Below are 15190 nucleotides of genomic sequence, written 5' to 3' on the forward strand. Positions count from 1 at the left end.
CACAACTCTCACACCATAGTCACACCTTCTCACACGCCTGGATTCTGAGCAGACAGGTAAGCTATTTAATCACTAATATACTAAAATATACTTATGTGAAGTATAAGGTTTAAGACTAATGTGAAGATAAAGATGCTTCTAGTTGAATATTTGTAAAGGGTTTGTTTAGTATTTTATGCTTTACAAGACCCCTTAGATTTAGATTTAAAAAAATGTTGATTCCCATTAGGGAGCACATACATTAGTCTGTTCAAGAGAACATCATAAAAGCAAGATAACAGTGTGTGCCAGATAGTCTGTGCAATATGAGGAAATGGTGGAGATAAGTTATATGACTTTTGAACATTTTAGTGGACTGGACATTGTTAAAATGTATTAACAAGTGTAAAAAACAAAAAGTAATTATAATAAAAATACAGTTAAAATTAACGGATGCAAACTAAAGGAAAAGCTGTTTGTAGCCGTTATGCCCCAAAATGTTCAACTATGAAATTATACAAGATCTAAGCAATCTTTGTTCTTTATCTTTTTATTACTATAAATCAAATCACTTTTTTCACTGTTATTTTTTTTTCCATTCTTGTTTTAATTGTTTATAATCTGAAGTACTTCTTTGAGCTGTTATGTTAGGTAGTTCTTCTCACCCTCTGCTAACTTATTTGCATGACAAACATTTCATACAAAGTGTGTAATTTTGAGTGCTTTAAAAAGGCATATTATTTTTTAAATATTTACAATAATTTAAAAGGGACTAAGGAAAAAGAACGATTGAAAATAATAAAGTAAGACTATATATATATATATATATATATATATATATATATATATACATATATATATATATATATATATATATATATATATATATATATATATATATATATATATAAAGATGTACAGTGTAATAAAACAATGAAGAGTATATCTGTATATATTTTACATCCCTTTGGTTATGGTTTTACCTTTTTCCCTTATTTCCTCTTTTTTATTGCCATAGCTGTTGTTTTGGTTTTTTAATGGTTTTTATGATTTCATTAAGTACTTTGAGCTGCATTTTATACACGTAAGGTTGTATACAAATAAAATTCATTATTATTATCTCTTGATCAAGGAAGCACTGTGTAAATTCAAGTCTTTCACAGCTGCACACTGAATAATTAAGGCAAGGCATGTTAATTGACATAACACATTTTAAAAACTGGGTAATTACTAATTAGTGGACAAAACATAACTGCTAAAAATGACCAAATGGGTTTAAATGCATGAATCTCAAAGACTTAAATTGTAAAAAAAATAGGTGCAGTGCAACTGTTTAATTACAGAATGTAAATGATGAGAAATGTGTTTCTTTTGAATATATATATTATTAACATATGATAGACATATATGAAATATTACATAATCACCTATATTGTTTGTCTCAGGATGTTCTGTGACAAGGTGCTGTCCTTTTTGAAGAGCCTATTGAGGCGAAAGCCACTGGAGCCCGATGGTGAAGAGTCCAACTTCAAGCGTTGTTTAACCACACTCGACTTGGTGGCCCTTGGGGTGGGAAGTACACTTGGTGCTGGGGTCTATGTCCTTTCTGGGGAGGTTGCCAGAACAGTAGCTGGTCCCAGCATCATTGTGTCATTCTTCATTGCAGCAGTGGCATCTGTGTTCGCAGGCTTGTGTTATGCAGAGTTTGGTGCCCGAGTGCCCAAGACTGGCTCTGCCTACCTGTACAGCTACGTCACAGTCGGAGAGGTGTGGGCCTTCATCACCGGCTGGAACTTGCTGTTGTCATACATCATAGGCAAGAATAAACATTAATGCCCAGCATTAACAGTCCATTCAAACAACATGCTTTATTTGAGCTGGCTGTTGTTGTTCATTCATATTGACAACACCCAAAAATGAAATTTTTAAAGACTGGAACCATAAATCTCTGAATTGCCCCTTTACAAAGACCCGTCCCCCCTTCATTACTGTTGCTATGTCTGACAAACCATGGCACTCTCATGTCACATATCATCTTCTCACGCAGTGAAAAATACATCACTGGGCAAAGAGAATACTGACTATGTGCCGACAAAGAAGGCAGAGTAGATTACTTTTGGTATGAAACAAAGTCTCAGCCTTCAAATTTTGATATTTTTAAAGAAATGTAAAAAATAAATGTTCAAAGATCATAAATGTCTCATGACAGGTCGCTGTAGTGCCTGTTTACTTGTTATAGCATGAGATAAACCTGAATGAACATCAGAAGGTATAGTTTATCTGCGGAGAGATGTCAATGCACACTATTTTTCAAGTTCATGTCCACCGACGTTAATATACTCTCTTGTCTGGTTTGTTTGTCAGACAAAAATGGCAGATTCTGTATTATAATTGGTCAAATCGAACAATGTTCTTCCGCGGATGAAAGCAATTCTAGTTTTTAACCACTAATGGGCAAAAAGTTACATAATGTAGCTTTAGTCTAAAAAACCATGAACTCACAGTGCCTTTAGCAAACGCAGCTCAGCTCAAATATGATTTTCCATAAACTATTTAACATCCTCCAATCATTTTTTAATCAGTGATGTTAATCTTACAAGATATATTTATTACATTACTAAATTATTATGCCTATAATTATATGCCCTATAATCCTTCTTATCAAATGTTTGAGATCTACTATCAGTTTGTATAACTGAACTGCTTGATCTGAATGACTTTATTACAGGTACATCCAGTGTGGCAAGAGCATGGAGTGGCACTTTCGATGACTTGATTGGAAAAAAGATTGCCAATTATTTGAGTGAAAATACGCCAATGAATTTACCTGGCCTCGCTCCCTATCCAGACTTCTTTGCAGCTGGCCTTATTCTGGTTTTGGCAGGCAAGTAAAATTACCAAAACATTTTGTAGTGTAAATAAATGAGTTATGTCAAGAGACAGTAATTTGAATCAACATGAGTTAGATTTTTGTTGATTGTTTAAACTTTTTAGGTATCCTTGCATTTGGGGTGAAGGAGTCTGCCATTGTCAATAAGATCTTCACAGCTATAAATATGGTAATTCTGGTTTTTGTCATCATTGCTGGATTCATCAAGGGTGACATTGGAAACTGGCAGATAACAAAGGAGGAAATTTGGAACTACACATCAACTGCGTATGTTGCATTATGACAATTATTAGAGCATTTGTGGTAATGGGAAAGAGTTTGACTGCGTTAAGTTCAACAGCTTTAAATATTAAACTAGGAAATTGAGAAACTGTTTAACACACATTTTAATTACTTTTTTAAATTACCACAATACATTGAAATAATTTTTTTGACTGCTATTTTTGTTTAGAAATATCTCCTCAAATGAAACTTTATCCAGTTTTGGAACTGGAGGATTCTTTCCCTTTGGTTTTGAGGGAACTTTTGCTGGAGCCGCAACCTGTTTTTATGCCTTTGTGGGATTTGACTGCATTGCAACTACAGGTACTTCAACAAAATCTAAATTCACAAAACATCAAAAAATTAAATTAAATGAAAAGTAAAGAAACACTAGGCACCTGAACACATTCACATTCCTGTAGTCTGAACACATAATACACATGCAGATGACATCACTGTTTTAACAAAATTGCTTTTTTGTAGTTTATACAAAGACAACAACCATATTATTTTAAAAAACCTGCAATTTGAACCCCTTTTTTTCAGACCCCTATGTGTCCCAATGTGCCTACTTATACTAACCTTAAAGTATAGGCCTACTTTTTTGGTGAAGAAAAAAGACATTTGAGTATGTAGTAGAAGTGCAGGCAAACTTTGGGACATACTATCACATATTACAATTGCATATTTAAAATAGGCTTTGTCACACTTGTTACACACAAAGAGTCACTGTAAACTGGCCTGTCAATCATCTTGTCACAGTTAACATTCTCCAAATTTAATTAAATTTTACTTTCTACCCTATTGGAAAGAAAATAAGTAGCACGCTAATGTGCCAGCCTTGAGTCTTTCATGTGGAGAACTCTCCTCATATTTTCTGCATAATGATTCATTTAAAAGCTAATTGCTGAACGGAAGTTTATAAAAGTTCATATTATTGTTGCATATGTAGTATAACACTGATAACATTGAAAAAATATTTTTTACTAGGTTAAATGTTGATCATTAGTAACTTAAACCATCCTTCGGTCACACCATGTTTGTAGTTTTTTAACACTTTTTTCGTGTTCGTAGTTATGAACCAAATCCTTCTCCAAAGTCCAATGCATTGTGGGAAATATTAGCAATAGAGTGTGAATAGATCCACACTTCAAAAAACTACTTGAAATAGTAGACTATCCGGGGACTTTTGGCATACTCTTTTCAACATTTAAATGCTTTGGGACACACTTATTCTAATCTCATATACTATATAGAATGGATAGTATGAACTTTGGGTGATGCAGGGCTAGTTTCCTAGTGTCGACCTCTTTGTTACCATGGTTACCTATTGTTTGCACCTGTTCTTTTTAATTTACTCATTAGGTCAGTTTATTTTACACCCGTTTAGTTCAGTTCCTGCAGATATCATTGCATGCATGTCCTCCTGGAAATTATCCTGGATATTTCTGTTTTTGGATTAAGGAGTATTTAGTTTTAAAGCCATTTGTCATGGATAGTTACAACAAGCTTCAGAAGTCTTGGAGCACAGTAATCTTAAAGTACTTTTTTCAATATTTTTACAATCTGTGTATGTGTCTTAATTTTTTAAATCTCTATCACCTTTATCTAGGTGAGGAGGTCAAAAATCCCCAGAAGTCTATCCCAATAGGAATTGTGGCTTCTCTTCTTATCTGTTTCTTGGCTTATTTTGGCGTTTCGGCTGCTCTCACCCTCATGATGCCCTACTACCAACTAAGTGTTCAGAGTCCCTTACCTGTAGCCTTCTCCTATGTGGGCTGGGATCCTGCAAAATATGCTGTGGCTGTTGGATCATTGTGTGCTCTCTCAACAAGGTGATGCAACACATTGACCCATAAGGCACTTACTACGCCAGACACATACTGTTAGGACTATAAAAAGCAGTGTTGCGTGATCTGTAAGAGGATACTAGAGAAGATGCTCATAAACTAAAAAGGAAAGCTGTTCATCAGTTTGGTTAAATTAGCATCATAAAATCAAATGTAGTATGCATAATGCAGGGCTCTATTGTCACAGTTGTCAAGGATTTATGTTAATGCAGGATACATCAGAACAGAAGTTAATTATTTAACATATATCAGTGGGAATAGTCAAAACAGTCCTTTTTATCATTAACAGTCTGTTTTATTGTTTGGTTCTTCATTCTACTAAACCACCAGCACATCCAGGTTCACTAGGTTCTATATGGGAGATAGGTTTTTAACTTCCAATAGTCAACTTTACACAATTAAAAGAGCAACTATGAGAAAGAAGCAAGTCATTTGCTTAAAAGTGCAAAATGTTTAAAATAAATTACAAGGTTAAACTAATGAAACAACATTGTAATGCAATTGGTTTACTACTCCACAGTTTGCTAGGGGCCATGTTTCCAATGCCCCGTGTGCTGTTTGCTATGGCCAGAGATGGACTGCTGTTCAAACCATTGAGTAAAATGAGTTCCAGACAGAGCCCTGTCATCGCCACACTTGCTTCTGGAATAATAGCAGGTAATTCTCTTTACCAAGCAAACCCGATTCCAAAAAAGTTGGGACACTGTACAAATTGAGTAAAAAATTAATGAAATAATTTATAAATCTCATAAACCTATATTTTATTCACAATAGAATATAGATAACATATCAAATGTTGAAAGTGAAACATTTTGAAATGTCATGCCAAATATTGGCTCATTTTGGATTTCATGAGAGCTACACATTCCAAAAAAGTTGGGACAGGTAGCAATAAGAGGAAAGGTTAAATGTACATATAAGGAACAGCTGGAGGACCAATTTGCAACTTATTAGGTCAATTGACAGCATGATTGGGTATTAAAGAGCCTCTCGGAGTGGCAGTGTCTCTCAGAAGTTAAGATGGGCAGAGGATCACCAATTACCCCAATGCTGCATAGAAAAACAGTGGAGCAATATCAGACTGGAGTCTATCAGAGAAAAATTGCAAAGAGTTAGTCATCATCGCCCACATTCCATAACATCATCCAAAGATTCAGAGAATCAGGAACAATCTCTGTGTGTAGGGGTCAAGGCCGGAAAACCATACTGGATGCCCGTGATCTTCAGGCCCTTAGATGGCACTGCATCACATACAGGAATGCTACTGTAATGGAAATCACAACATGGGCTTAGGAATACTTCCAGAAAACATTGTCGGTGAACACAATCCACCGTGCCATTCGCCCTTGCCGTCTAAAACTCTATTAGTCAAAAAAGAAGCCATATCTAAACATGATACAGAAGCGCAGGCATTTTCTCTTGGCCAAGGCTCATTTAAAATGGACTGTGGCAAAGTGGAAAACTGTTCTGTGGTCAGATGAATCAAGATTTGAAGTTATTTTAGGACAAGGACAACCCAAGCTGTTATCAGCACTCCGTTCAGAAGCCTGCATCTCTGATGGTATGGGGTTGCATGAGTGCGTGTGGCATGGGCAGCTTACACATCTGGAAAGACACCATCAATGCTGAAAGGTATATCCAAGTTCTAGAACAACATATGCTCCCATCCAGACGTCGTCTCTTTCAGGGAAGACCTTGCATTTTCCAACATGACAATGCCAGACCACATACTGTATCAATTACAACATCGTGGCTGCATAGGAAAAGGATTTGGGTACTGAAATGGCCAGCCTGCAGTCCAGATCTTTCACCCATAGAAAACATTTGGCGTATCATTAAGAGGAAGATGCAACAAAGAAGACCCAAGACAGTTGAGCAACTAGAAGCCTGTACAATTTGTACAGTGTCTCAACTTTTTTGGAATCTGGTTTATACACCATGAAAATAGTAACTAATCTATGACATACCCTAGGTAACATCAAATCAAATCTCTTTATTTTCATAATTACCACACCAGCCCCTTGTCTTCTTTGAATTTTTGGCTCTATAATTCTGTTAGTGAACTATTTCTGTTTTTTTTTTTTTTTTTTAGCAATAATGGCCTTGGTGTTTGACCTGAAGGCTCTAGTAGACATGATGTCTATTGGAACACTATTTGCCTACACCCTCGTAGCCATCTGCATCTTAATTCTTCGGTAAGCTTCAAACACAATACATAATATAAATAATAATCCATGAATAGTATTTTAGATTTTATGACTTGTTTATTTTTATTCCTGATGTACCCACACGGATTTTGCAAAGCACACAGAATATACATTCACACTGAAATATGTAATGGCACCTTAATTTACATAACACACAATATGATGAAAATTACATAATTGCCAAAATTTAATATATCAAATAACAGTTTTTATAACAGTTTTTATAACAAATAACTTTTTTACTGACATGGGGTGGGGATTCTTTGTCATTACCTCAATGCAATTATATGAACTTACGTAATATCAAAATAAATGACATTACAGAATTGATGCTAATAACAACCAATTCATTTTTTACACAAGTTCACATTTTCGAGTCAAAGTTGATTATGTTATTATGTAAGGTTTTCAGCAGCAAAAGAACAAAATCACTCTATGGCCCACCAGTGCCTCGTCACACCTGCCACAGACCCTGAGCATACACCCATGACGATCATGTACCCTCAGTCAAAGTTCCATTCTATCCTGCCATTCAGTTTGTCCTGGAAGCAGTGCCTGCTGCTTGCTTCATCCGAGAGCCAGAACCTGCCGTTTGCTGTCATCTTGGAGTGCCCAGTGCCCAAGTTTGGTTTGTCCTGGAGACAGCAGCTGCCATCCTGGATTTAAGTCTGAACCCCTAAAGCCCTTCTTCCTCCACTGATACTATTCAGCTTGTTGATCTGTTTGTTTCCATCTGGAGCCTTAGACATTTCTTCTCTGCTGGTCCTGTCCAGCTCTACGCATTATCTGGTTCTGTCCCGGTCCCTGGTCTTTTCCCCTCCACTGGTTCCACCCACCATGAAAGTCTCTCTGGTTCTGTCCAGGTCCCTGGTCCTTCCTCCTATGTTTCTGCCCTGCATCAGAGTCTCTCTGGTTATGTCCAGGGCCACTGGTCATGCTCCTCTAACTATGCCATTTGTTTGCATGCTTTGTTAAATATTTAAATCCAAAAGCATCTATGTTTTACTATAATAAGTGATACATTGATCATAATGAATACATTTTTCAGGATTTAAAATTAGTCACACAGAAGTAAAGTATTACGAACAGCCTGCTTATTCAGTCGAATCTGTTTCTGTTTATTTGTAGTCACAGTAGCCAATATACATCACATTTAGAAATAATTATCATTTCTATATTTTTATAAAGGTTCCCCAACAAAAAAATATCTCCAGACAAGACTTATGATGACGGATAAAATATGTTACTAAATAAATACATTATTGTGATAGAGAATAAGAAGCTGACGTCTGATTTTTGTCGCTTATAAATATTTCTGCCTTGTATGGTGATTATAATCCATATTGAATCAAGTTATTTCAAACACTCACTGCTGACTGAAAGTGAGTTTTGAGCTCAACTTATTTAAAAAACAAATTATGCTGGTATTATAGCTGTTAGCTTTACGAAATGATCTGCGGTGCTGACTCTCTCCAGACGGGATAAACTCTGCCTTTGGTTTATAGCCACTCCTCTAGCACCAGCTGGCCCGCTCAAAGCCAGGAAGTGACAAGCTGTAACTTGGCCTACATCCCTTTAGTGTCACAGTGGTCTTCCTTTTTTATTTATTTATTTTTTGTCTTCACCATTGATCTCTGTCTAACTTGCTCCACCTTGGACTTCTGATCCCTGGGCATTGCCTTGCTCCTCCAATCTGCCAGCTCAGTGGTCCTCAGTGCCTGTGAGCTGGCTATGCCTTGGTCTCCACCTCCAGCAGCTACTTCTTGAGCATTTGATTCCCACTGTTGCCCACTACACTGTTTGATCCGTGATTCTCCAGTTGTGGTTTAGTCTACCTTCCATTGGCTTCCCCAGGATTCTCAGTATGCCCTTATTTGTTAATGTGATTTCTGATTATTTGTCAACCGTTTCTAGTTAAGTCAGTCAATATCCTGTATATGTATACTCCTTTGTCAATTGTATTTGTTTCACAAGCTGTCTACCCCCCACTGCCCCCCCCCCCCCCGGACTTCCTTTTATTTGAATTATCTCCGTCTTTCAGTAAAGTACTATGTTTTGATCCACACCTCAGTTTTTCATTTGTCTCCCTTTCAACAGTGTTACATAATTAGTACTCAAACCCCCCCCCCAAATAAAATTCATTTTTTTTTTTGCCCTTTTTGGTACTGCCTAATAAAATGGTTTACTCTACATTGCACAATACCAATACTACAAATTTTCACAGTATTCAGAGCAAACAAAAATTTTCAGAGCAAACACAATAATACAGCAGTGCACTAAAATCAACTATTTTTGTCCACACAGGTACCAACCAGAGCTAGATGAGATCAATGAGAAACAAGAAGTTCAGAAGAAATGGAATCCTTTTTGCCCTTCTAAAAAGGCATCTGCTACAAGTTCTAAAGTTGTGTCTGTGCTAACCATATTTACCAGTGAGTTTCCGTTTTAATCATTTGATGCTTCAATCTGATGAATAAGTGTATGATTATGGTGATGAAGTGTAGCTAATGCTTCTGTAAATTGGACATGCTGGCAGTATGCAAATTAGTATGTAATATGCTATATCTAGAAATGTTAATTTTTTAATTCTTGCACAATCACAGAGAAGGATGGGAAATGTACTGTAGTTTAGTCGCACAAGCCCATCATCTCACAAACAAGCTAAATAAATAGTTTCTCCAAAAAACATTAGCACAAAGTAGCACACAAAATAAATACAAACTACATATGCTACATTCTACTGATAAATAGCATTTTGCTGCAGCCATAATTCTTTGTAAAAAATACCTTAGAATTAATGGAAATTCCAAAGCTTAGTAACTAGTAACTAGTTCCATATTGAAAATTAACTCCCTATGCATTGTCTTTTGACGACTTGTATGCGGAAACCCCTGTTTACTCTGTTCATGAAGCCTGATTTGTTAACGTTTGTGTAGCTGCACAAACCAATGTTGCTCGAGCCTGCCAGAGGGGGCAGAGTTGACTGCTATATAAGTTGGCCCTGAGCACCATTTCATCAGATTCTTCTCCTTCAGCAATGAGACCATCTCTTTACTGACTCTGCGACGAAGCAAGAAGCTCAGCCTGCTCTCTCTCTGTCAAATCAGGAATCCTTCAGAGGACAGAGTTTCCTTGTGGCTATCTGGTGATTTAAGAAAAGAGCAAATTTTCTGAGCAGATTTCAAGTCGCGCATTGGTTCAAATGTCGGGAGTGTAGCTCAGGCAAGGATCCCTTGCACGTAGTGGACGTCACAAGGAGTGTGTCGCCTGTCTGGGGGTTTCCCATGCAAAGGCTGCATTTACAGAGACTTTGTGTTCTCACTGCGAGAATATGTCCCTCTCCCATCTTCGCTCGTGGATCGCCTTTTTCAAGAAGGCAGTCCTCCCAGATCTGTTTTTCTGACTCCTTTCTCTCCAAAGGAGGAATCAGCAGGCCATCTTCTCGGGCTCAAGTGATGTTGCATCAGCCCAGCGTCTGCGTGGTTCACTCTCACCGCAGCGCATCATTTCGCTGTTGTGCTTTGCACTTGAGGCTCCACGCCCCTCATCGGATGCAAGCAGACTCATTTCCTTTGGTGCTTCTAAGGAAGAGCTGTTTGTCAACGACTCAGTGTCTTTGATTGCATCTGACGCTGACAAATAGGCGTGTTCTGGCAAAGAACCTGAAGCTCCCCCTCCATCTCAGTCTACATGACTGAGCATAGACTCTAAATGCTGATCCGCATTCTTGTGCACATTGTGGAGGAATTTGGCCTTGAGTGGTTGGCCTCCTCGGTGAATGGTTCCTGAAGGGACAACGTCAGCCTTTGTCCCGTCAGCGGTTTTGGTCTGAAAATCAACCCAGTCCCTTCAGTACTGGATAAAACCCGCATTCCATCCCACGCCTGGTGCCTGGGCCACATTTGTCAAGGTAACCCATCACTTCCTCAAAGCTTTGGCCCCTTGGACAACTTCTCACCTCTTCCAGTCAGGCTTAAGTTGGGAATTACCTCCTAAAGGTGGTCACAACAGATGCCTCCAGCTCAGGCTGGGCTGCTCTGTACGAGGGCAACCCGGCATACGGCTCCTGGTTGTCCGACAAGCGTTGCCTGCATATCAATTGCCTCAAAATAATTTATGTTTGTCTGGCCCTGAAAACCCTTCCTGCCAGCCTTAAAAGAGCACCACATCCTTGTCCATTTGGACAACACGATTCTTTGTTTTACTTATCTTTTTTTTTTCCTTTTCATTACCTATTTGTATAGTTGTACTTTTACATTTTATCTGTATTTAATGTTCTACTGTTAGTGTTATCTGTATGCACCAAGGGTCTGAGAGTAACACAATTTCAATTCTCTATGTATGTACTGTACATGTGGAACAATTGGCAAAGCAGACTTGACTTGACAGTGGTGGCCTCTGGTCCAGTGGAATCTATCTTGTGGAGGTCTGTGCGGCCGCTGGCTGTTCATCACTGTCTACCTTTATTAGATCCTACCATTTGGTCTTATCTGCTTAAATTTAGCTTTTCCCCTCCCCGTGGGTGGGAAGAGTTTCATCAAGAAGACCTCAGAATATTCTCAGGTCCCTTTGTTCAGGCTTATGGAGCACTTGCTTTTTCTATAAAGTGCATGCATGGTGGCACTTAACTTGTAAATAGAATCATTTTGACATGAATGCACCATTGTTTAAGTTAGATTTTAATGGGTATTTCTATAATTTTTGCGATTTTATGCTACAAATTAAAATCCACTGCAACTCCTGATTGATTAGAAGAGCAGGTGGTTAGTAAAAAATTTGAATCAAATTATCATAAATAGCAATAATAGCCAATATCATACCAGGACAAGAAAATTAAACCTTTCCAGATCAACAATAAAGTTAATTTAACCTACATTTATGCTATAATGATATCATGTTAACTCTCTCTTCTCCACCTAATTTTTACTTTTAATGTTATTTCTAGTTGTGTTTGCGGTTATCCTGAGCGTGACCATCACAAAAGGTGTACAAGCTGGTCTGATTGAGGAGTGGTGGATCATTTTGATTATCACTTTGGTTGCGGTGGCGTTTGTCCTGACTATCATTATTATTTGGCGACAGCCACAGAATGGTACCAAAGCTGCATTTATGGTAAGCTGTCCTCACTGTCCAACACTTTTTACATCATTTTAGCAACAAGAAATGCATAAAATGTGCATGAATGTGTTATTCTAACACTGGTTCTGAAGTAAATTTGCTTTGGAGCCCAGATTTTACATTCAACAATCCAACACAGTACCAAAATGACAAATTCATTAATCAGTAACAAAAACGTAAATCATATTTTTTTTTTTATTTTACCATCAGTACAGTAGGTCAATATAATTTCCAATTTTACATTAACATGACACAGAGCAGAAATGTACTTTCATCAATTTAACACTGGGCCAATTAATGAAACCCTATGAAATTTTGTCTTGTTCCATCATCTGGTAATACAGCATATTTTCATTTAATTGCAATTAACATGCCATTATGTTTCAATAAACTTTACATACAGTTTGCACTTAAGTATTTTCTATTAAAGTATTTTATTTCTAAGAACCAAGTACCACTGTTGTAAAAGGGGTCATGAACTGAGAAACCTAAATATTTTAACAAATAAGAAGTCATTGTACTATAAAAAAACATCCGGTAAGTTTCAGAACTCAAAACTTTCCTCTTAGTCTAAAAACAGCTTATAATGAATCCAGTCTGCCAAAACAATCTTTTATGGAATGCTCTACTCTAAGATGTAATGGTGTGGATAAGCACCGCCTCCACAGAGGAAGGTGTAAAAATATTGAAAACAAAGTGGACCTCAGAGAACAGTACAAAATAAAATAAAAAATGAAGGCAGGTCATGACCCCTTTAAGAACTTTGTAATGTTTGGGTTAGAATTACAGTAGTTCAAGATTGCGTTTGGTCTTGGTCAGAAACTTTTTACATTTTTCTGTAGGTCCCACTTCTGCCACTACTCCCAATTTTCAGTACATTCATCAATGTCTACTTAATGGTCCAGCTGGGGGGTGAAACTTGGATTCGCTATGCAGTGTGGATGGCAGTGGGTAAGACAACAATCACTATTTATAAAGAGTCCTATATACACATTTAAAAAGTGCTGTCTGGCTGTGAGGATGTGGTTTGGAGAAGGTTTGAAAAGTAAACTTATCAAACTCTTTCAATCACAATTTAGTCAGCAAACCTGTTACAACATTATTTAACAGGCCTGAAAAGGAAAGGTTATAAGAATAGACAAATGTATTATTTGAAATTGCGAAATATAAAATTTTTCCATGTATGAAAACAACCTTCACTGGACCAGGACCCATGTAATAATCAATATCATTCGGAGAAGCGTTTTACCATTATCAAAACTTTTGACATGTATGCAAATTTCAGATTTGACCAATAATTGTATACCAATTGTATAAGTTTAATTGTATTTTCTAACAAAATATAGGCTTGCTCATCTACTTCTGTTATGGAGTGCACTTCAGTGTACAGAAGAAACGGAACCAGTCTTCCAAACATCGCATCAGTGTTGAGACAATTGATGTTAAATTGGAGGACAAGAAAAAAATGGGATCTACTACACCACCACTACAAACCAAGCTTTAAAGCCAACAATGATGTCAGTGCGTTTTTCCCGAGACAGAGAAACTACAACATGATTTTTGTTTTATACTGAAATTTGAATAAGTATGAAGGTACTGCCCCAGTGTCAATAGTTATTAAGCAGCTTTTATTTTTATTACATATTTATTGTTATTGTTACTAATCATAAAGCCTATCGATTACACAGAAAATCAGGTACTAGTATAAGGTACTAATCAGGTACTACTCAACCCATGACATTTCTCTTTCCACCACTTTTACGTTTAAAATAAATTTATATAAATGGACTTAGCTATCAAATATCATTGCACAGCACAACACTATAGTTAATTAGTATGCTTTGTGAAAAGAACAATATTTTTTTATCTGTTAAAAAAAATACTATGATTTTTTTTTCCTAGTTGAGCTTGAAGAGGTTCTGTAAATGTGAACACTGTAAGAAAATGTTCTTCATATGGCTCTGCTGTGTATATGACCTGTCTTATGTAGCACATAATCTTTTTCCAGGCCTCTGTTATGACTGTTATTTATCATATCTGAGTGTATTCACCATTGCAAGGCATATTAAACAATATTTAAAATACAATTATTTTCAGTGTTGTGTATTACATTTAAAGGATTAGTTCAATTTTAAAATAAAATTTCTTAATAATTTACTCACACGCAATCGCGCATGTCATCCAAGATATTGACATTTTTCTTTCTTCAGTCGAACAGAAATTAAGTTTTTTTTTGTTTTTTTTTTTTATGAAAACATTCCAGGATTATTCTCCTTATATTGGACTTCAATGGCTATCAAACGGTTGAAGGTCAAAATTACCGTTTCAGTGCAGCTTCAAATGGCTTTACACAATACCAGACGAGAAATAAGGGTCTGTAACAGAAATGAGTCGAACCAGACAAATTAAAGAGTCTATCAAAGCTGTGTGTTTGGAACACGAGCCGAATTCCTCAGGAAGTCATAAAACATTCTATGCCACAAGTCCCAAGGAAGATAACCAACCAACCAAGTTGTTCACACAACAGCTTTCAACATTAACACCACTAGAACAATTATTGACAATTTTAATTCACAGAAAAGATTGTCAAATTTGTTGTTCATAATTGAAATGCAACGCTGGACATCACATGGAAACCCATGATATCAAGTTAAACACTTCCATTGACTTCCTCCCCACCTAGCAGAACCAGACTGAAATTCCTAAGGGGGGAAGGGCTTTTGTCTCAACAGAAGTATTTGTCAAGAGAATGGCAAAGAAACTGCTTTTGTACATATACAGTATTGTTCAAAATAATAGCAGTACAATGTGACTAACCAGAATAATCAAGGTTTTTCGTATATTTTTTTATTGCTACGTGGCAAACAAGTTACCAGTAGGTTCAG

General features: G+C 36.8%; 1 protein-coding gene across 1 annotated transcript; it reads left to right on the top strand.

The window, feature by feature from the left end:
* LOC113094256 (cationic amino acid transporter 2) lies at positions 1–14392 on the top strand. The gene is made up of 12 exons (XM_026259948.1): positions 1–56; positions 1425–1795; positions 2708–2863; positions 2974–3136; positions 3321–3454; positions 4743–4965; positions 5501–5637; positions 7073–7175; positions 9492–9619; positions 12133–12299; positions 13148–13256; positions 13652–14392. Exons 2-12 carry the CDS (start codon positions 1426–1428, stop codon positions 13807–13809), a joined length of 1848 nt encoding a protein of 615 aa, XP_026115733.1. The 5' UTR covers positions 1–56; position 1425; the 3' UTR covers positions 13810–14392.
* Positions 14393–15190: the final 798 nt, after the last annotated feature.

The sequence above is a fragment of the Carassius auratus genome, unplaced genomic scaffold, assembly GCF_003368295.1.
Source record: "Carassius auratus strain Wakin unplaced genomic scaffold, ASM336829v1 scaf_tig00215316, whole genome shotgun sequence".
Classification (NCBI taxonomy): Eukaryota; Metazoa; Chordata; class Actinopteri; order Cypriniformes; family Cyprinidae; genus Carassius; species Carassius auratus.

What these genes read in the sequence shown, in the direction of transcription:
- LOC113094256 (XM_026259948.1), top strand. Translation starts at nt 1,426, where the DNA reads ATGTTCTGTGACAAGGTGCTGTCCTTTTTGAAGAGCCTATTGAGGCGA. An exon ending in TGACTGCATTGCAACTACAG is followed by an intron (nt 3,455 to 4,742) that starts GTACTTCAACAA and finishes ACCTTTATCTAG; the next exon opens with GTGAGGAGGTCAAAAATCCC. An exon ending in TGTGCTAACCATATTTACCA is followed by an intron (nt 9,620 to 12,132) that starts GTGAGTTTCCGT and finishes TGTTATTTCTAG; the next exon opens with TTGTGTTTGCGGTTATCCTG.